General features: G+C 53.7%; 2 protein-coding genes across 2 annotated transcripts; one reads left to right on the top strand and one right to left on the bottom strand.

Annotated features, from left to right (window-relative positions):
• Positions 1–210: 210 nt before the first annotated feature.
• LOC119847388 (cytochrome P450 2G1-like) lies at positions 211–8,508 on the bottom strand. Its single transcript, XM_038382171.2, has 9 exons — positions 8,324–8,508; positions 7,066–7,228; positions 6,383–6,532; positions 6,056–6,216; positions 4,885–5,061; positions 3,242–3,383; positions 2,450–2,637; positions 2,025–2,166; positions 211–663 (listed from the first exon to the last, which is right to left on the bottom strand). The coding sequence occupies exons 1-9, from the start codon at positions 8,501–8,503 to the stop codon at positions 359–361; spliced, it is 1,608 nt and encodes a 535-aa protein (XP_038238099.1). The 5' UTR covers positions 8,504–8,508; the 3' UTR covers positions 211–358.
• A 5,511-nt stretch (positions 8,509–14,019) lies between these two features.
• On the top strand, positions 14,020–21,754 carry LOC119847325 (cytochrome P450 2G1-like). Its single transcript, XM_038382007.2, has 9 exons — positions 14,020–14,304; positions 15,507–15,669; positions 16,179–16,328; positions 17,202–17,362; positions 17,566–17,742; positions 18,000–18,141; positions 18,791–18,978; positions 19,210–19,351; positions 20,575–21,754. Exons 1-9 carry the CDS (start codon positions 14,035–14,037, stop codon positions 20,754–20,756), a joined length of 1,575 nt encoding a protein of 524 aa, XP_038237935.1. The 5' UTR covers positions 14,020–14,034; the 3' UTR covers positions 20,757–21,754.
• The last annotated feature ends 425 nt before the right edge of the window (positions 21,755–22,179 follow it).

Genomic DNA, 22,179 nt, shown 5'->3' with positions numbered 1-22,179 from the left:
ATCTAGTCCAGTCCCCTGCACTCAAGGCAGTAATAACTAGACCATGCACCTCTCTGTCCCCACATGCACACCCCTATCCGTCTGTGGCTCTGTGTCAGAGAGAAGCAGCAAGAAATAGAAACAGAGCAGGAGCAAAAAGGTGAGGAGACAGCCAGGGGAAGCCCTAGGAGCATGGCCCGGAAAAAAAGGGAGAGTTTTTGGGGCAGAGAACTGTCTGCAAAGAGGAGTGGAGCTCTGAGCAAAGAAACCCCCTCCTGTTATTTGATTCCTCCTGTGGTCGGGGAGACAGGGCTTGATACATTTGCGAATAAACAGAGCAGTGAAGAAATTCTGGATTCCTCTCTTCCATTGCTCCTCCTCACGGGAATAGCGCCCCAGGCCCTGCGTTTGGGCTGGCTGCTGCGGGGGTGTGATTTGGCGGAGCCCCCGCTGTCCCCTGCGGACGATCTTTGCACCGCTCCTCCTTCGCCTGGCTCCCTCCGCTGTGCGGCACCGCGCAGAGCTGGTAACAGGGAGGTACGTGAGCAAAGCCGCCGGCTGGTGGCGTGAGCTTGATGTCCTGGGGGGGCATGGGGGACTTGAGGGTGAAATTCTGCAGGATGGCCGTCAGGAAGATGAACAGCTCCATTCTAGCCAACTCCTGGCCCAGGCAGATCCGCTTCCCTAGGGAGGAAAACAAGGGGTGAAATTAACCACGCCCCACCCTGATTATCTTTATAATCCCGCAAATCGCTACCACCCCTCCCTCCCACGTTGCGGGCTGGGAGAGGAGCATGGTAGAGAAGAGGCTGAAAGCTAGCAGGGTAAGCTAAGGGAGAGGTAGGCTGGGCTAGTGGGCAGGGAGCTTTCAGGAGCGCAGGTGTCTCTTCCTGGCTTTGCTGCATGCCTCAGACAAAAAATAAGATATGTTTGTAACTTCGGGCTGGCCTGTGCTAGACAATGAGACCGACCCAGCTCTGGCGCTCAGGGGTGTGAAAAATCCACCCCCCCGAGTGGCACAGCTAAGCCGGCCCACGGCCCTGCGTCAGACAGAACTAGGTTGAGGGACGAATTCTTCCGTCAGCAGCTCCCACCTGCTGGGGAGGTGGATTTCCTGCGCCGATGGGAGAACCGTGTAGACGAGCCCCAGGATAAAACCACAGGAAAGACACGGCAGCTCCTTAAAGCGCGTAGGGAACCTGAGAGATCGTAGCTGCTAATCCAAGCGAAAAACAGAGCTGCTGCCTGCTCACGCCTCTTTTAACCCAAGTTAGACTTTGAACTCTTTGGGGCAGGGATCGTCTCTCACTCTGTGCTTGGGCAGAGCCTGGCAGCACCCGGCCCGACGGGGCCCTGATCTCGGCCGGGGTCTGGGCAACGCCCGGCCCGACGGGGCCCTGATCTTGGCCGGGGTCTGGGCAGCGCCCGGCCCGACGGGGCCCTGATCTTGGCCGGGGTCTGGGCAGCGCCCGGCCCGACGGGGCCCTGATCTCGGCCGGGGTCTGGGCAGCGCCCGGCCCGACGGGGCCCTGATCTCGGCCGGGGTCTGGGCAGCGCCCGGCCCGACGGGGCCCTGATCTCGGCCGGGGTCAGGGCAACGCCCAGCACGACAAGGGTCCCACTTTCTTACTGCCATGGGAGCTGAATACGAACCTTCCTGCATCAGCTAACCTGTAACTGAAATGGGCTAGATCAGTGGTTCTCAAACTTTTGTACTGGTGACCCCTTTCACATTGCAAGCCGCTGTGCAACCCCCCCCTTTTAAATTAAAACCTTTTTTACATATTTAACACCATAATAAATGCTGGAGGCGAAGCGGGGTTTGGGGTGGAGGCTGACAGCTCGCGACCCCCCCCTGTAATAACCTCGTGACCCTCTGTGGGGTCCCGACCCCCAGTTTGAGAACCCCTGAGTTAGAAGGAATGTCTCTGTTGGGCATGTCATCCTATCTCTACTCACTAGGGGCGCCTTTCCCATGTCTCAGAAGCCACCTCTGGGGGGCAGCCGGGCTCCTGAGATGTCCCCTCACCCTCCCAACTCTGTACCTGTGGAGAATGGCATGAAGGCCTCGTTCGCCTTGAAGTGACCCTGCTCGTCCAGGAAGCGCCCGGGATCGAATCTCTCGGGGTCCCTGAAGCGGCTGGGGTCCCGCAGCACAGAGCTCAGCACCGGGAACACCTCCGTGCCCTGGACAGCAGAGAGGAGGAGAGGCAATGGGTAGAGTGCGGGGATGAGGACTCAGGATTCCTGGGTTCTATTCCTGGAGTGGCCCCTGACTCAGTCTCCCTCTCTGCAAAATGGGTCTAAAGATCCCACTCTTGCTTTGGATGAAGTGATTGGCAACAATTTCGCTCGGTTACCCTGGATTGCCGTCGGTGTAACGCTGGCTCCAGTGGAGTTACTCTGGGTTGACATTCGGGGAGGAGGGGGGAAGGGAATCCGGCCCCATACGGACACTGTGAGCTGTTACCTTGGGAATGGCGTATCCCCTGAAGTGGGTGTCCCGGGTCAGGGCGTGTGGGAGGTTCATGGGAATAACATCGCTGAATCTCTGAATCTCATGGATCACAGCATCGGTGTAGGGCATCCGGCTCCGGTCCGCCACAGCCGGCACGCAGCTGCACCCTATCACCCGGTCGATCTCCTGGGTCATCTTCTCTAGAGAGAGATGAGCAGGACATAGAAAACGGCGGGGCTGGAGACACCCCATCGTTGTTCGGGGAATGGAAGGGCTTTGTTCTTGGCCAGTCTGAGAGCCTGCTTTGCAGCATGGCTGGGGGCCTGCAGGGTGGTCTCTAGAGTTGGCCCATTGGCCAGGCAGCTTCAGTCCAGTGTGTCCCTCCAAGGGTTCCCTGGTGTCAGCCAGCCAGTGACACCCATTGGGTCCCTCACCGTGGAGAAGAGCGAGAACTCTGCTGGGGTGACTACATGGGGGATTCTCTACTCAGGCTGCTGGACGCAGACAGACTCTGCGGTTCTTTCTGCCTCTCTAGCTCCCTGCCAAGGTATGACCCAGAGGGACCCTAGAGAAGGGTGGAGGATGCTAACATATGGATAAGGGGTGCTAGGAACGGGGCTGAGAACCATCAAACTCATTCCATGTCTGAATACTCCAGATGGGGGCCAAAAGCTGCTACCCATTCAGTCTGGATCCTCAGCTCCACCAGAGTCAAGGGAGCGAGGCCCGTTGACGCGAGCTGGGGATCTGCCCATTTATTCCAAGCTTGCAACCTAATTACCAGCTTCCTGCCCACTCAATTACCTTCTACCTCTGGGTGTTTCAGCAGGATCAGAAGTCCGTAGCACAGGGTGGAGCTGACGGTCTCGGTCCCAACGAAGAACAGGTTGAACGCAGTCATGACCAAGTTTCGGAGGTGGAATTCCGTGGCAGGGTTGAGAATTTCCTTGGAAAGCGGATATGTGGTTATCACCGGGATGGGGACAGATCCTCAACTGGGGCAAGTTAGCATAATCCCATGGAGTTCAATGGCCTTTGGATCCATCCCCAACCCGGCAGGCCGCTGCTCCTTTGAAACAGTCATTTGACAGCCCATCAGGAGCGGACGGGGTGAGAGACTGAGCTGATACCCCCAGCCCCTTGGATGCCACAAGGTGCCAGGTTACCATGGAGTTGTCAGGTTACCACGGTGTTGCCAGGTTACCGTGCAGGCACCAGGCTACCATGGAGGCCATAAGGGACCAAGGAGAGTCTAGGTTACTATGAAGGCCCTGTTGGAGAGCTGAAATGTATGGATTATGTAGGAACAATAATGGTCAGACCTAAGCCTGTGGGAAGTCCCCATGTGTCTTAAGGTTTGGTGAGGATTTCCACAAGGACTTGTCTGTGGGCTCGGAGTGGAAATCAATGTCTGTTAAAACCACAGGAGGAACCCGAGGTAAAGTTGGGAGAATTGCTTGGTAAATAACTGATGCTGGTGTGTTTATGAGACCCCCCCCAAGGCCCGTGGCCAGAAGAAGAAGTTGAGATAAACAAGAAAGTGCCATGAAGGACAAGAACAGGAAAGTAGAGAAGGGAAAAATAACCCTGCACCAAGCAGCCATCCGTTCCGCGGTCGCTCTGTCTGGGTTGTGTAGGCATGATGATAATTAACCAATGAAACGGCTAATCTTGTAGATGGGTGTGATGTATGCAGTGGGGGTGTCGCTAGGTTTGGTGTTGATTGGAAGCTATATAATGCATCATGGCGACGGGGAGAAGGGTCATGAATACGTAAGGCAGGTGTGTACGTATGTGCTGAAATATAAAGGGGTATTTGGAGCATCGGAGGAACAATCCATCCCGACCCTGCCTAAACCCCAGGAGAAGGTAACGGATCATTATATTTATTGATTTATTTTGCCTGTTTACTGCTTTAATAGTAGTTGTTAACCACAAGAAATGGTTCTGGTTCAAATCAAGGTTTGCATCCCTAAATCTGGGTGTCTGAGCCCGATCGGGTTACAGTACCCACATCAGCTCTACCAGCCCATGGAGATTCCAGGTTTCCATGGAGATTCTAGGTTTCCGTGGAGGTACTAAGAGACCATGGAGGTGCTAAGGTATCATGGATGGACTCAGATATTTACTAATTCATTATTCACTTGTGTTACCAGTTGTGGATCAGGCAAAAAGATGTTCCCCAAAGATCTTCAGATCTCAGTATAAGGCAAGAGACCACACAGGGAACACAAGGAATCACTGGGCCATGTAGGTCAGCATGATAGGCCGTGGTTCCAGCACACAAGCGGCCAAACTGTGGTCAGGTGTTTTGTGGGCATCAGGCCAAAGGGGAGTTTAAAAACTTGCTTTGATTCCCTGAAGTACATGGTGATGCCTGAACCGTACGTGTGAAACAAAGGACACTGGGGCCTCGTCCGTCCATCTCAGTTTCTCTCTTTCCAGACCTTTTCCATCTGGAGGAGGAAGCAGTCGATGAAATCCCGCGGGTTATCACGGTCCAGAGACGCCTGGTTCTCTTTGATCCTCTCCAGTATGAAGCTGTTGATGTCCTCCAGGTCTCGGAAGATCTCTTTGTGGGCTCCCGGAAGGAAGCGCATGAACCAGGAAAACATCTCGTAGAGCTGCAGGGTGGGGTATAGAAAACCGCGTTGAAATGCTCTGGGGTTTCCTAGTCTTGCCGGGAGGCCTGTGGCTCTACAGGGAAGCGTCTGATCACAGACAGCCCGGCGAGGGCAGGGGGAGATGTGCCTCGGTGCTGGAAGGGCAGCCTGTTTTGTCTCTCTGTGTTTCTGGGTTCTTGTGTATTATTGTTCCGAAGTCTCCTCTACGGGGTTACGTTGCAACCTTCCCCCACGAGTGTTTGATGGTTTTATCCCACCTCTCTGTGGTGTGTTGTGAGCATAATACATAGGGCAGAGAAAACCAGGGGGGTGCATGTGTGACATTCCCCGCTCGGCTTTTTTCTCAAGCCCCAGCGTTTCAGAGGTTTCAAGGCCAGAAGATTACTCTCTAGTCTGATCTCCTTGTATATTTCCTGTTTCCTGCAGTTCTCCCAGGCCGCCTCTTCCCCCCAAGATCCCGCCCCTGCTCGCTCCTCTCTGCCCCTCCCCCCCATCGCTCGCCCTTATTTAAAAGTGGTGGGGCCATGGCCCCGCGGCGCCCCTTGCTCCAGCAACCCTGCTTGCGTCCCTTCTAACCCTGTGACTCTATGAAAGAGGCCAGTGATACACTGTGGGTAGGACAAGAAATAAAGGGCTTGATTGGTGACAAGGGAGTTTTCGGTTAGAGATTAGGAAAAACTTTCCAACTCTCAGGGGAGTTAAGAACAGGTGACGTAGGGGGTTGTGGAATCCCCGACACTGGAGGTTTTTAACAACGAGTTGGAGAGACGCTCGTCGGGGTCAATCTAGGTTGACTTGGTGCTGCCTGAACACAGGGGCCTGGACTAGATGACCTCTAGGGGTCCCTTCCAGCCCCATGTCTATGAGTTTGTGGGGCTGATTCTCAGGCATCTCTGTCCCACTCCTGCAGGGGCAGGGGTGGCCCCCTGGGGATCCTCCTCCAGGGGGTGTCTGGGAGTTCTGGGTCCTATCCCTGGCTCCCTGGGCCGCTCACCTGTCCCCAGGTGGAGCTCAGCCGCACGAAGACCTGGTTGGTCTTGGCCAGCAAGTCGAGGAAGCTCTCGTCCGCGTAATCGAAGTGCTGGCCGAAGACGATGGAGCAGATGACGCTGGAGGCTGAGCGGCTCAGGAAGAACGTGGGGTTGAAGGGCGAACCTGGAAGGAGAAGAAGGGATGGGACATTCACCCGGTCCAGCGGCTTTGGTACCAGAACGTCTGACAGCTTCTAGCAGGGAGGGGCGCCGGGCATGAACGGGGAACCCCCGCAGCTGCTCCCCAGACCCTGACCCGGCCATACAGAGGAACCCAGAAATAGACGAACCCTTGGTTTTCCTGAACTCCTCCACCAGGCGCTGAGCTTCCTCCTGGATCCGCCCCTCGATGCTCCGCTTCCCCGTGCCGAAGCCCTGCAACGCGGCGAGGGAGAACCGGCGCAGCTGCCGCCACCGCTCCCCGTTGGAGAAGAGCAGCCCTGGGGATCGGAGGAGTGTGCAAAGTGTCCCGTCAAGGGCACAGGAAGGGGGACCGGGAGTGGTGACTGGCCCGCCTGGAGGGGCGTGGACAGGGGAGTGCTACCTGTGCAGAGCGCTGGTGAGAACACCACACATTGCTGGCACGTCAAAGTGCCCTGTGCATGTGAGAAACAGGCGTTCAATGACCTCACAGCCCCGCTGGTGAGGCCATAGCTGGGGGAAAGGAGACACAGGTGGACTGGTCCAAGCTGGCTCACCAGGGACAGAACCCAGGAGTCCTGGCTCCCAGCTCTAACCACCAGACCCCACTCTGCTCCCAGAGGTGGGAATGGAACCCAGGAGTCCTGGCTCCCAGCCCCTACCTGCTCTAATCACTAGATCCCACTCCCCTCCCAGAGCTGGGACTGGAACCCAGGCCCCACCTGCTCTAACCAGCAGACTCCATTCCCTTCCCAGGGCTGGGGATAGAACCCAGGAGTCCTGGCTTCTAGCCATCTGACCACATGCCTTATATGTGGCCTGCAGAACTCACCAAACCCCTGGACAATCTCCTCAAAGGCCGCAAGCTTCCCTCTCCCGCTGAACTCGTCGGCTTGATCCTCCAGGGCCTCCTTCACGGCCTCGTACCCCCACAGGACCACAACCCGCCGGGGGCCCAGATGAACCATGAAGACCGGGCCGTACTTGTCTCTGAGCTGCGGTAGAAATCAGGGCAGGGACAGAACTGAGAGCAGAATCCGTCCCCATGCACTAGTCTGTTGCAGGGACATGATTTGCTATGGGGTGCGGGTGGGGGAGTTGCCCCCCTCCCAGACTTTATTTTGCCCCCATGCCCGGCTTTTCAGAGACCTGCACGCGCTGCGTTTTGCCCTCTTCCCCTGCCAGATTTTGCAGGCTATAATCTGATCCCATGGCAAGCTCTACACGCTGATGCAAATTCCCGCCCCCCGCATTTTTCTGAAGTGACACCCCAGGTTTGCAGTTGCTGAGTGGATCAATCGGCTTTCTTGCTGGCACCCTGTTCGTGCGGCCGCCACCCAGCTCGGCTGGTGAACCGTGCAAAAATCCTTTCATGGTTATTTATGTACACAAGCAACCGCCCCGTGTCCTCCCCCACACCCGCTCACCCCACCCAACCCCTAAAGCTCTCCTTGCCCCAAATATCTACCTGAGCCTGTGCAACAACGCACAAAGCTGGCGAGACGTCAGGCTGCCTATGGCCTGGAAGGGGGATCATGGCAGAGAATCCCGATTCCTTTCTCTCCTTTATAGCTCCGTTCCTCTGTGCAATCAGCATCTCTAGCTCTTCCGGCGCAAACTATCGCGGGGCGCTCGCACGGCGAGTCCGATTAGACTGCGCACGGCGCTCGGCTGCACCATTATTTTCCTTAGCAATCATTAATGGGCTGATTCTGAGGCGGGCTTGTCGCACCTTCCAGCCCATGTCCAGAAGCACCACTGAGATGCGGTGCCCTCTGGGGCAGAGTGCATCGGTCGCCCAGTGTTCCGCGCGATCTGGACGTACAGCGCCTAGCACACCAGGGTCCTGAGCTTTGTTTGGGGTTCCCAGGCCTATGTAATAAGGGGGGAAATAAATCCAGATGCCATGCCACTCAGCAGCACTGGGGAGAGAGCGTGAGCCGAGGATGCTGCAGCAAACACTTATCCTCGTGCGGGAATGGTTCCCGGTGGCGGTGGAGGATGCCAGGGTTTCTTTCATAGCTGCAGTAGCAGGCTCCTAACTTTCCCCTGGGAAGGGCAAACGCGGGATGCAGGCAGATGTGACCTACCTCCCTGAGCGAATTCACCATCCCCTCAGCCTTCAGCTGCAGCGCGTTGCCCAGGAAAGGCAGGGGAGCGGGGCCGGGGGGCAAGTGGCTACTTCGGGATCTCGGCCTGCACACGAGGAGGTAGATCAGGCCTGAAATACAGACCAGCAGCAGAAGAGTCGTTGCGTCTCCGCACTCCATGGGGCCTGTGGTGGTGTCTCTCAGACGCCAGTTGGGAGAGGGTCTGTGGGAACTCCGACAAAACAATCCCGCTCTGGCTGTAGGATCTATGAGGATCCCAGGCTTTACACTGGCTGGTTTCAGACTGACTGGCCTGTATTTCCCCGGGGGAGTTGTAACCTGCGCTGGGTGGATATGGTGGTTCTTATCTGGGGCCCCCGCATTGTTTAAACATGGGTGCAGCCGAGAGCTGGAACTGCTCCCTACGAAGCCAGGCAGGACTCTGGGGAAGTCTCCTCTCTGGGAGCAGCCTGTCTGCAGGGCAAAAAGCTCACATGGCTTCCCGCTTCCTGGGTCTGACCCTGGTGCATCCAGCCTCCCCTGCCCCTTCGTGCGCTTCCCCCAGCGAGTCCGCCCAGGCGGGGTCCTGGGGAAGTCAGAGGGTCCTGCCCACCAACTCTGCAGTCAGACGGGACTCTCAGCCAGCCAGTAAAACAGCAGGTTTATTAGACAACAGGAACATGGTCTAAACCAGAGCTTGTAGGTGCAGAGAACAGGACCCCTCAGCCGGGTCCATTTTGGGGGGCAGTGAGCCAGACAACCCCGTCTGCACTTCACTCCATGTCCCCAGCCAGCCCCAAACTGACTCTCTCCAGCCCCTCCTCCTCTGGGCTTTGTCCCTTTCCCGGGCCAGGAGGGCACCAGATTCCTTTGTTCTCCAGCCCTTTAGCTCTCACCTTGCAGGGGGGAAGGGCCAGGCCATCAGTGGCCAGGAAGCAGAGTGTCGGCCATTCTCTGTGTCCAGACCCCTGCCCACACCTGCCCTCTAGGGCTCTGCAATGATCATACACCCTTATCCCACCCCCTAGATACTTAAGAACTGCCTAGGGGAAACTGAGGCACCCCCACAATATTCAGAGGGAACATTAAGAACAGTCCCGCTTCGTCACATCTGTCCCCCCTTCAAGACCGAACTGAGCAGGGTCACTTTAGCTGGTGACCTGGGGAAGTTTGAAGCCACCAGCGTTACCATGGATGCCCCAGCATCTCTCCCATTCCTTGGTGGGAGTTACACCAGGCCCTTCCAGTCTTACGCCCTTCCAGTTTCATGCCCTCCCTTAGGTCGGGGTGGTCGATCGCACTCGCATGCCACATGTGGGAAGGTTTATGCAGCCCGTGCCCTTTTGCCACCCCAAAACCCCTGGTGGTCAAACTGGGATCGGGTCTTCTCCCAGCGCTCCAGTCTGGAGGGCTGCAATTTGGGCTCTCTTGGTTAAGAGCCCCCATCTTGACCTGGGCCACAGACTGTTCACTTACAGAACTAGCATGGAGACATCCTTTTCTCAACAACCTTGTCTCCCCAACAAGCTGGCCAAACACAGCCACTTGATTAGAGGACTGTAACTTTCTTAACAGCTTTCACTTCATCTGAGACCTTCTCAAAGCTATCCACACTGGATCCTTCAACAGGAAAGTCAGTGGATCCATTCACAACCGAAAATTTCTGGCTGTTAGGAAGTGAAACTTTCTTGATTAAATCACTTTCACCCCCTTCAGTGGCAGTAAACTGCTTGCAAAGACTCCAGGAGGATTCCTTTCCCAAGGGGCTTTTCTATGCAACAATTCACCCTTCACAGAAATTCTGCCCTTACCCTCTTCACCTAGGGCTTGCTCTAGAGAAACACTTTCCTGAGCAACAGACGCTTTCTGGGTCTCGCTTACATCCAGAATCACCTCTGGCCCATCAGGCGGATTCCTACACAATCCCCTTTCAGGCAAACTTACAGACGTCCTAGAGAAAAGGTTGGAAGCCTTCTCCTTCCCTTTGCCACACAAGTTCAGGAATCTTTTCGTTCTTGCTACAGGTTTCCACACCCTCAGTAGATAACACAATCAAATCACCTTTCTGCTCTCCTTGTGCCCTGGCTAGGATCTCACCCTGATTAGACAGAGTTGCTTCACCCTTTCCGAGCCACACACTAGCAACAGGCAAAATTCAAGCACCAGAATTATCTGGGCTCTGGGATTTTACATAGACACTAATTGGATGCGACCTAGTGACAGGGCCATTCTCCCGAACAGACACAAACTTAGGACCATTCCCTTCCTGGGCTTTAGCTGAATCCAGAACGAACTCTGAGACAACTGCACTATTCTCACCATCCCAGGCTGAAAGGCCCCTTCTGTCTGCTCCACAGACAAAGAAGAGCCGGAGACACTTTCTCCTTTCCCAGACACACAGCTCGGGATCCCATTCCCCTGGTCCCAGCACACAGGGCTGTTCACAGACAACTGCTTGGAGATCAGGGTAACTCCCTCCACAGGCAAGTCAATACCCCCGACAGACACAGGCACGTTTCCTTCACTGTCACACTTCTCCACCCAGCTAACAGGTAAGGTGCAGGGACACTCATCTTCCGCTCTCCTCGCCTTCCCACCCTGCTGACTAGACACAGCCATCAGCTCACAAGGCTGCCTAGGCTCATCCAAACTTTCCTTACCAAGCACCTTGCCACTCCCAACAGATAAACTGCTGCTCTTCTCACTACCCTGAGCTATCCAGCAAATCACAGTTACCTTTTCCAGGTTTACTTTTACAAGCTGTACTAACCAACAATCCATCATCCATCAAAAATCTACCCTTTTCTTCCTCAGTTAGGGCTTTAACCTGACCATCCACTTTAATCTGCTCCTGACCAATGAGTTATTTCTGTTCTTGATCTAATTCCAGATTCACTTCTGAGACATTAGACAGACATTCAGAAACTTCATTCACAGACAAACTGCTTTTTTGCACAGACAAACAGCTATTTCCCACCAGGTTAGAGTCCCCCTCCCCCTGGTCAGAGCAATATAACATACCAACATGGTTACAAACTGAAATTTCAAGAGGATACAGTTTCTCGATTGCTTTTTTGACTTCGAGCTGAATTCTGGCAGTTTCTTGTGGCAGCTGGTGAACCCTCTCCTCAGCAGCAATCCTTTGCTTTCTCACACATTGAATTTCTGCTAGTTTCTGTTCATGCTCAAGTTGCCATTTGTTTGCTGCCTTTTGCATCCCAATTGCTTCCACAGCTTCTGTAGCCTCAGGTAAGGGCTGCGCTCCTGCCTCCTGATTGCTGGCCACGAACAGATCTCACAGTTCTTGATTTGTAGCTTTCTTCCTAAAGCTCATCCCCTTTTCTGAACACAAAACTTCCAGGGCTTTTTTTGCCAAGGCCCTCCTATGCTCTCTGCTCACCCATTGCAACTGCTCTTTAACCAACCAAACTCTGAATAGCAAAATTTAAATGTGGATAGCGTGGGGTTCTGACCCAAAGCTTAATTGACATGGTTCTGTGGATCCTGCCGACTACGCCACTGTAACGAGGCTGGTTCTGGCGGGACCCAAACGGAGAGGGCCAATTCAGGACAAATTGCTTCAAGCAGGGCAGTTACAGCCCAAGCTGGGGTTTTTATGCACACTAAGGCAAACCAAACCAGTCAAACAGAGAAGACTTTGGTTTTACCCCACTTGCTAACCACAAGTCACACAAACAATTCCCTTAGACACCCCAGTTTCCCAGTATCCCCACCAGTGCCACTCGTAATGGGGACAAATGGTTATGAAAACCAATACCCCAGTAAAAGAAAAAAGGTTCTCTCGATCCCAAAGGACCAAGCCCCAGACCCAGGTCAATATACAAATCAGACCTTACCCACAAATCACGCTGTTGCCAATCCTTTAGAATCTAAAATCTAAAGGTTTATTCACAAAAGAAAAAAGATATAGATGAGAGCTAGAATTGGTTAAATGGAATCAATTACATACAGTAATGGCAAAGTTCTTGGTTCAGGCTTGCAGCAGTGAGAGAATAAACTGCAGGTTCAGATCAAGTCTCTGGAGAACATCCCGAGCTGGGATGGGTCATTCAGTCCTTAGTTCAAAGCTTCAGTGTAGCAAAGTCCCTCCAGAGGTCAGAAGCAGGATTGAAGACAAGATGAAGGAGCTGCAGCAGCTTTTTATAGTCTCTTGCCATGTGGTCTCTGCTTTCTTTGTCCCAAGGACAAGCTGTCCATCACCTGGCCTGGAAACACCTCAGAGTTCTGTCCATAGGCAGGTCCCTGCACACCTTGCTGAGTCCCCAGGCATGCCTGCCTTCTCTCAGTGGGTCAATAGTATAGCTGATGGTCCTTAATGGGCCATCCAGCAGGCTAGGCAGAGCTGACACCAACTTGTCTGGGGTGTCACCCAGAAGCACAGCACAAGTTTGAACTACAGACAGTACAGAGCCAATATTCATAACTTCAACTACAAAAATGATACACACATAGAGACAGCATAATCATGATCAGCAAACCATAACCTTGTCTTAGACACCTCATTTGACCCCCTTTATATAAGATTTGGTGCCACTACAGGACCTTGGTTGCAACGATGATCTATACAGTCCCAGATTATGTCAATAACGCCACCCCCCCGACCCCACCCCACCCCACCCCCACCATGTATATTTAATACAAGGGTTTTCCCAGGATGTGGGCCCTGGTACTAACCCGGCTGAGATCTCCGGATATCAAACCCACCGCTTATTAGTGGACAGTGCCTGAGTCTAAATTAACACCCCGAGCGGGCCACACTTCTCTCCCCGCTGCTCCCAGCGAGTGACCTGCGGATATGCCGTGTCCGGGGAGGGAGCAGCTTCATCCCGCTCCTCGCACTAACCAATCCCAAGCAATGTTCCCCCTTAATTGTTGACAGGCCATGTGTGCAAAAAATGTCTTCTGTGCAAATTGTTGTGCGCGGTGTTTCACCGTGTGCACGGGGTTCAGAGTCTGTGTGTGCACATGCGCACAGCTTAGCGGGAACAGTGATCCCAAGACACTTTTCCACCAAATGCATCCGATGAAGTGAGCTGTGGCTCATGAAAGCTTATGCTTAAATAAATGTGTTAGTCTCTAAGGTGCCACAAGTACTCCTTTTCTTTTTGCGAATACAGACTAACACAGCTGCTACTCTGAAACAAGACACTTCAGTGGCTTTTGTCCAAGTTCTGCTCGCTCTCGACCCCTGGCCCCAGCAACCTGGGACTCCCCCACACTCTGCACTTTTACCCTCAGCGTCCCACTTGGCACCAGCCCCGCTGTGCGCCGCTTTCCCTGGCCATTATCAGACAGTTCTGTGGGCCAAGCCAAGTTGGACTTTCAGGAGTTTGGAGCGAGCGGAGGACAGGGCACAGCTTGTTCTGCTCGCTGGCCTGAGCAAACTCCCTGGCCTCCTCCAGACTCCCTAGCTCCGAGTGCTGCCCTCTGTGTGCTTTTCTTGTGGGGCGGAGCAAGAGACGCCAAGTTCAAAGTGAGTGTCGTTTTTTGACTGGACCGAGGAAGCCGCTGGTGTGTTGCACCACTGCAGTGCCCCCGGCGGGTTGTGGTGGAGCGTGCATTGGCCAGGGAATTCTGTCAGTGTACATCTCCCCGGCACCAGAGCCTTTCACAATGTTGACGAACAAGGAGATAATTAGTGGGCACGTGACTGATGGATTAGAGAAGTGTTTGCCCAGGGCTTTTGTGCAATGCAGGAGGCAGGGCCAAAGCCGGCTTGGGGTAAATATATACCAGGGCATTCCAGGCTGGCTCGCCATGCTGGGGAGGTGACTTCATACACCATGGATCTGGTTGGGGCCATCACCATTTTCCTGGGCATCTATGTGTCCTGCCTCCTCGTCTCCGCCTGGAGAAAGCAGTCACGCTACAAGAACATGCCCCCCGGGCCCACTCCCCTTCCGCTGATCGGGAACTTCCTACAGATGAAGGTGGGAGAAACCCTAAAATCACTGGAGAAGGTGAGTCACCGAGAGCTGGAGAATGGGTCTGGAGCCAGCTCTTGGAGAGGCTATTTCATTTGAAAGTCAGTCTGTCTGTCTATCCCTATATATATCTCTCTAGCCAGCACGCAGTCCAACCCCAGACATCCCATCTCTGTGTCTACCCATCCCCAGACAACCTGCCATCTAACTCTGTCCACCCGCATGTCTGTCTGTCTGTCTATGTATCTATCCCCAGACACACCCTCTAGCTCGTTAGCTAGCTAACCACTCCCCTGGCCCTCTATCTGTCTAGTTACATACCAGTCACCATAGGTACCATGCGCTGTCTCTGTGTCTTTCTATCTAAATCCCCCCAGCTCTGTCTGTCTCTGGAATGTGAATGCACTCTGTATTCAGATCAGTTGTACCTCGGCCCCTCAAGGGGTTTAGTCCGCACATGCTCTGAACGAAACGGAGACGCTTGTCTCCACGGTTCCATTTCAGAAAGAGCACCTGGCCCGCTGCGAGGTTGGGGAAGACTGTAGATCTCTGCTGATCAATTGCTGTGTTACCCGCTTGACAACTCAATTTCTTTCCGAGGCTTCAGCCGCCACAAAATCAACCACACGGCAGGTGCCGATGGACGTCGCCTTTCACTACTAAGAATATCACCGTGTGTGTTTATACAGCACCTAGCGCGGTGGGATCCTGGTCCAGGAGACAGGGTCTTAGATGCTACTGCAATACAGATCATAAAGGGTAATCATAGGGGTGGGGGAATAAAAAGATTTTTGTGGCAAGATTTTCCAACAGAAAGTTGTGTTTTCAACCAAATAAAATGGTTTGTGGAAAGGTAGGCTTTCTGAGACTATTTTCAGCTGAAAATTTAAAATGTTTTGGTTTCCAGAAGGTTTGGCCCAATATATAGATACAGAGATAATTTTTTTTTTTTTTTTTTAGTTTGTCAATTTTCAGCCAAGAATGTTTCCATTTTCAGCAGTTTTCAAGGCAAACTTTTTTCAGGTTTCAGCCAAAAAATATTCCATTTCAACTCCAAAATGATTCTGTTTTCAGCCTAAATTGTTTCTGGTTTTGGCAGGGTTTTTTGGGGTGGGGGGTGGAATTTTTGGTTGCCAAAACCAAAAAAGTTTGTTTGTTGTTTTTTTGACAAAAAGTCGCCATTTTTCTTGGAACCAGTTCCCATTTCCCACCCCCCTCTGATTACCTTTCCCGTACAGCTGAGTGAGACGTACGGCCCGGTGTTCACAGTCTATTTTGGGTCCAAGCCCATCGTGGTGCTGTGCGGGTACAAGGCAGTGAAGGAAGCGCTGGTGGACCAGGCCGAGGAGTTCAGTGGCAGAGCCTCCCTGCCGACTGTCGAGAAGAACTTTAATGGCTTTGGTGAGGAGCAGGTGATGTGCAAATAAACCTCCTCAGACTTAAAGGGCCAGATCCCTGGCTGGTCTAAATTGAGATAGTGGAACGACTCCAGCTCTGGATCGGGCCCACTTTCCGCATTTGCTGACATGATCCCCCAGGACTTCTTGGGGGATCAGGGGAACAAAGACCCCCCCATACTAAAGTGTTCCCACTCCCCGAGTGTGAAGCTTTGCATGTTTCACAGGGAGAGAGGGGTTCCCTTTTAAACACGCGTGGTCCTATCACGCCATTGTGTGTCCAGATTTGCCACAAACTTTGCACCAACCAGCCAATGCAAACCCACCCTCAGCCCAGTTGAACCCTCCAGAAGAGCTGGGTTGGCGCATTTTGCATCACTGGACCAGAGCTAGGACCTGAACCCATAACTGCTTTGTCCCTTTACCACCCTCCCCCGTGGGCTGAGCCACCGCACCTTGCTCATTTCAACGGCTGTTTTTCTTCCTGGGTTGAAAACCATCCTCTCCCTCCAGGGGTGATTTTTGCCAACGGGGAGCGGTGGCGGCAGCTGCGCCGGTTCTCTCTCACCGTGCTGAGGAACTTCGGCATGGGGAAGCGATCCATCGAGGAGCGCATCCAGGAGGAGGCTCAGTTCCTGCTGGAAACCTTTCGAAATACAAAAGGTGACTTGGCAGAGTGGCATTCACCCCATCCCCCAGGGACTGGCTCCAGCCCTGGCACCACTCAAGTCCCCCTCAAGCCCTGGTTTGAGGCCTTACCCGGTGGCTGGTCTGTGGGCTGCCTCGCTGCGCCGGGATGAATGTCACCCGCTTTGAGTTTCATCCATGCGCAGAGTGATGTTAAAAAAACAAGCACTGGGCATGTTTAGTCTTGAGAAAAGACAACAGAGTGGGGGGGCGGGGACCCAAGAACAGTCTTCAGATCTGTTCAGGGCTGTTACAAAGAGGATGGGGATCAGCTGTTCTCCATGTCCACTGAAGGTAGGAGAAGATGTCATGGGCTTAATCTGGAGCCAGGGAGATCTAGGTTAGATATTGAGGAAAACTTTCTGACTCGCAGGGGAGTGAAGCCCTGGCACAGGGGAGCTAAGGAGGTGGTGGGAATCCCCATCACTGCAGGTTTTTAAGAACATGTGGGACAAACCCCTGTGAGGGCTGGGCAAGGTTAGTTGGTGCCTCAATGTGGGGATGGGACTAGGTGACCTCTGGAGATCGCTTACCCCACAGCACGGTAGCAATGTCGGGCTGGAACGATTCAGGCAGATAGATCTGGATTGAAAAGTTGTGTAGCATACAGGACACTTCTGTACCACCCATCACCTCTCCATGTGGAGTCTCGGATTCCAAGGGGAGGAGGAACCGCTCCGAAGATCTAGCCTGACCTCAGGCATAACAGGCCCGAGAAGTCCCCCGGAACAAGTCCTGTTTGAACGGTTCTGAAGCATCCGAGTATGGTCCTATACTCCCTTCATGTTGGCTGCTCCTCTTCCCCCAATGACCGCCCGACCCCCTTCCCTTCTCTCCCTGCTACGCCAGCGGAACCTTTTGACCCGACCTTCTTCTTGAGCCGGGCCGTCTCCAATGTCATCTGCTCCATCGTCTTTGGTGACCGCTTTGACTGTGAAGACAAAGAATTCCTGTCCTTGCTGCAGATGATAAACAAAAGCTTTAGGGAGATCAGCACCCCGTGGTCACAGGTATGTCCTGCTCGAAGTGAAACGGTCGGTCTTTTCATTGCCTGTGGGTTACTGCAGATAACTCGGCTCTGGGCCACCAGGGCAATTGCAGAGTAATTCTATAGACTTCAGTGAAGCTGCTCCAGAGTCACACCGGCGTGACTGACGGTCTGGCTCTGGGGATGCACCCGAAGCTGTTCTCTGAATGTCCCTTTTCTTTCCAGTTCTACGACATGTATGCAAATTTCCTCAAATACTTCCCCGGCCCTCACATGAAAATCTACTACATACTGGAAGACATTAGGAAATTTATTGAGAGGAGAGTGAAGCAGAACCAAGCAACACTGGATGTCAATTCCCCCCGGGATTTTATCGACTGCTTCCTGATCCAAATGGAAAAGGTACAGTGCCCTGGGCTCCAGTAGCTGAGTGAATGGCTCAGATGATCTTCGAGCAAACACAGCACTAGGGTCCCCATGAGTCATGCAATTTTCACCCATAACAAATACCAGGATCTCCCCCTCCAAAAATAGCAGTAAAGTGGTTTTGCAGAGTTCAGACAGGAATCGTTTCCCAAATCTGTAATTTTAAGACCAGCTCTCCTGTGGCTGTGGAAATCCCCATGTTGATGTTTCAGTGTATGTTGATTTTCTCCAAGGAAAAGCAAAACCCTTCTAGCGAATTTAACACCAAGAACTTGGAGCTGACCACACTCAACTTGTTCTTCGCTGGCACGGAGACTGTCAGCTCCACCCTGAGATACGGGTTCCTGCTCCTGATGAAACACCCGGAGGTCCTAGGTAACTAAGGAAAGTTCATAAACATTCACTGAATTCCATGGGTCAAAAACAGGGTGAAATTTGCCCGTGTGCAGAGAGCCAGCTAAAAAGCCGTGCACCATATTTAGAGTGTGTCTCCACTGAGCACTAAGCCCAGATCTCTGGGACTTTGGCTTGTGGGCTTGGTGTTTCCAAGCCCGTGTTTTGAGTGTCTGCCTGGGTTTGCTGGACCCAAGTCTCCCAGCCGTGCTAACTTGTCCGTACTGCACCACACAGACCTGACGCGGGTCTGTGGCTTTGGGCTGCGTCCGCACTGCACATAGACAGGGCTTGTTCCCGAGTTACAGCGAGCCTGGGGCTCTGACTCACCCCCCAGCAGGGTCCAGTGACCCAGGTCCTGAGCGATTGCTGACCCAATTCGGACTGATTTGCAGGTGGGATCCAACTGCAAAGGAGGTCAGTGTCATTATGGGGAAACTGAGGCACAGGGCCTGCGGTCAGCAGCAGAGCCAGAAAGAGAGTCTGGGTCTTCCGTGTCCAGTCCGGTGCTCTGTCCTCTAGGCCATGGTGGTGAATTTCACCCTAGCCAACACATCCCCGCCTCTCCACTTGTCAGCGGCTCCCAGGATCCACCGGGCCGTGGGGTAAGCTCTGTCGCTGTCGCTGGCAGGGAAGATGCATGAGGAGATAGACCGGGTAATCGGCCAGAACCGCGTCCCGGCCATCGAGGACCGGAGCTGGATGCCCTACACCGACGCCGTGATCCACGAGATCCAGCGGGTCAGCGACCTGATCCCCATGGACCTGGCCCACGTCGTGACCCGGGACACCCAGTTCAGAGGCTACACCATCCCCCAGGTGGGGGGCGAGCGGGCGGGTGGAGTCAGGGTCCAATTCTCAGCGGGTGTAAATGGGCTCCAGCAGCTGGAGATCCAGTCACATTGGCAGTTACCCGAGACCTGCCTGCTGAGTGGCTCTGTTCTTGTGTAATTCCAGCGTGCGGGGCAGAGAGAGGGGGCATGCCCGGGGCAGGGAGGGCAGCACCCACCCAGCTTGTCTTGTTCTGACCACCTCGCGCTCTGCTCCCAGGGCACCGAGATCTACCCCATACTCAGCACCGTCCTACGTGACCCCAGCAAATTCAAAAACCCCGAAAGCTTCAGCCCCGAGAACTTCCTGGAGGAGACGGGGTGCTTCCGGAAGAATGACGCCTTCATGCCCTTTTCCTCAGGTGAGCTGCCTAATCCGCACTCCTCGGCCGTCCGTCCATCTGTCCCTCCCCAGGGCTGGCCTTACCATGAGGACAACTGAGACGGCCCGCCCAGGTGCCAGATTGTGGGGGGCGCCATTAGGACCCAGAGTTTCAAAGTTTTGGCCCTAGCGAGGGGGCATGGGGGCGTCATTTGACCTCCCAGCCTCAGTTACCAAAATGTTGTGGGCTGGCCCTGACTGCAGTACCCCTAATCCGTACTCCTAGGTCTCTCTGTCCGTCTGTCAGCAGATGCGCCGCAGTGCCCCTAATCCGGGCTGCTCTGTCTGTCTGTCTATCCCCATCCACCCTATCTATCTATCTATCTATCTACCTATCTATCCCCATGCACCCCCTCTATCTATCTAGCTAGCTAGCTATCCCCATGCACCCCCTCTATCTATCTATCTATCTATCTATCTATCTATCTATCTATCTATCCCCATGCACCCCCTCTATCTATCTAGCTAGCTAGCTATCCCCATGCACCCCCTCTATCTATCTATCTATCTATCTATCTATCTATCTATCTATCTACCTATCTATCTATCCCCATGCACCCCCTCTATCTATCTATCTATCTATCCATCCCCATGCACCCCCTCTATCTATCTATCTATCTATCTATCTATCTATCTATCTAGCTATCCCCATGCACCCCCTCTATCTATCTAGCTAGCTAGCTATCCCCATGCACCCCCTCTATCTATCTATCTATCTATCTATCTATCTATCTATCTATCTATCTATCCCCATGCACCCCCTCTTATCTATCTATCTATCTATCTATCTATCTATCTATCTATCTATCCATCCCCATGCACCCCCTCTTATCTATCTATCTATCTATCTATCTATCTATCTATCTATCTATCTATCCATCCCCATGCACCCCCTCTTATCTATCTATCTATCTATCTATCTATCCCCATGTACCCCCTCTTATCTATCTATCTATCTATCCCCATACACCAAATGCTATGGAATCTGAATAACGATTGCAAAGCTTGATTCCCCCCCCCCCCCGACACCCCACATCCTTTCTAGTGCTAGGAATCCTGTCCTCATGTGCATTGGCGGCTGAAGATCTGTACTGTTGCTCCTAGCGAAAGCCGACCCCTCCCTGCCCGCCCGTCCAGGTGCATCCATGCGGCAGGCGTGTGGCTCATTCCCTACCCCAGCTCCCTCCCTCTTGTCCCTCGTAGGTAAGAGGATCTGCCTGGGCGAGGCACTGGCCCGCATGGAGCTCTTCGTCTTCTTCACCACCATCCTGCAGAGCTTCACTCTGAAGCCCCTGGTGGCCCCGGAGGACATCGACATCAAGCCACTGGAGAGTGGCTTGGCCAAAATCCCGCCCTTCTACCAGCTCTGTGTGGTCCCTCGCTGACGGAGACCAAAGGAGACAAGGGCTCAGCAGAGGCTGACAGGGGCACCAGCAACATATCAGGCCTGATTCTCAGTTACCCCCTCCTTGAGCTTGCTTTAAAGAAGCTTTAGACTTCTGTTACCTATGATGGACTCTGTTCCACCCTGGTGTCAGTTAGAGCAGCCTCGGGGCTGCTCTAACTCATGCTATGGGCCCTGGGGGACACGGAACAGCTACAGTGCAGTGTGGTCTGACTGCGCCCCCGATCCGCCCTCTATGGGCCCTGGGGGACAGAGAACAGCCCCAGCTCAGTGTGCTCCGGCCACGCCCCTTGTCTACCCTCTCCACCCGGGGCTGGGAGCAGTGTGGTGGGATCAGGGCCCTTACACCAGTTCCACACCGACTGAGAAGGCCCCTGTGCGATGTGTGTGTGCAGGGGAGGTCTTTGGGGGCCTGCCTGGCACTGACGTATCTGCATTGCTTGGAATTCACCCTCGTTTACACCAGCGTGAGCGAAAACAAAAGCCAGGGCCGGGATCGCCTTCAGCCCCAGGAGCAGAGATCGTGTGTGAACACAGGCAGGGGCTGCGTCGCTCCAATCCGCACGCAGGAGCAGCGTAGCGATCCCAGCCCTGGGGCAGACAGCGCGAGGTCGGGGGACGAATTCTTCCCTCGCCCCAGCGATGCCTTTCGGGGAGGGGGATGAAATCTGCCCGGCTCGTTGCTGTGTTTCCCTGCTGGAAAGCAGGGAGCCCCGTCGTATGCCCCTGGCCTGAGATCTAAACGCTTGACGCTTGCTTAGGCAGACGCTCCTGGCTGGACTCAATGAGATGTTCCCACGATGAAGCTCTCAGCTGTTACTGGGTGTTCTCCTGACAATGTGCTGGGCCTATAATGACGGTGACCCTTCCTACGTTCCCCGGGGAGGAAAGCTGCCTTTACGCTTCCTTATTCTGTATTCATTCATTTTTCCCCATCCTACCGCTTGTAACTATTTCAGCATCGAGCTTATTAAAGACCAGAAAACCATGAGGTGGTTGCAAAAGAGGCTTGTGGCTTAGCTTGCTTTCTCTTTCACAGTCACAGTTTGTTATCTATCAATCGGTAGATTGGTTGGTCGACAGGTAGATATGGGGATGGATGGGTGGATGCATCAAGCTGTCTGTCTGTCCCCATACCCCGCATCTCCCCCACACACACACACACGCACCCGTCTATCTCACTGGGTCTGGCTGGTGCATGTTTTCAGATTGTTGGTAGCTACCAAACAAGACCCGGCAATGGCCCAGAGTTTTAAAGCTTTTTAGGCGTTGCAACATCTAGCAGATAAGAGGACTCTGAGTCTCCTTTTCAAAGGGGATTTAGGAGAGCAGCAACGCCCAAATACCTTAAAAATCTGGCCCTTTGTCCATGACTGAATACATGTTTATTTAATCACCTGCAA

The sequence above is a fragment of the Dermochelys coriacea genome, chromosome 23, assembly GCF_009764565.3.
Source record: "Dermochelys coriacea isolate rDerCor1 chromosome 23, rDerCor1.pri.v4, whole genome shotgun sequence".
Taxonomy (NCBI): Eukaryota; Metazoa; Chordata; order Testudines; family Dermochelyidae; genus Dermochelys; species Dermochelys coriacea.
This window is presented reverse-complemented; position numbering and strand designations above follow the sequence as displayed.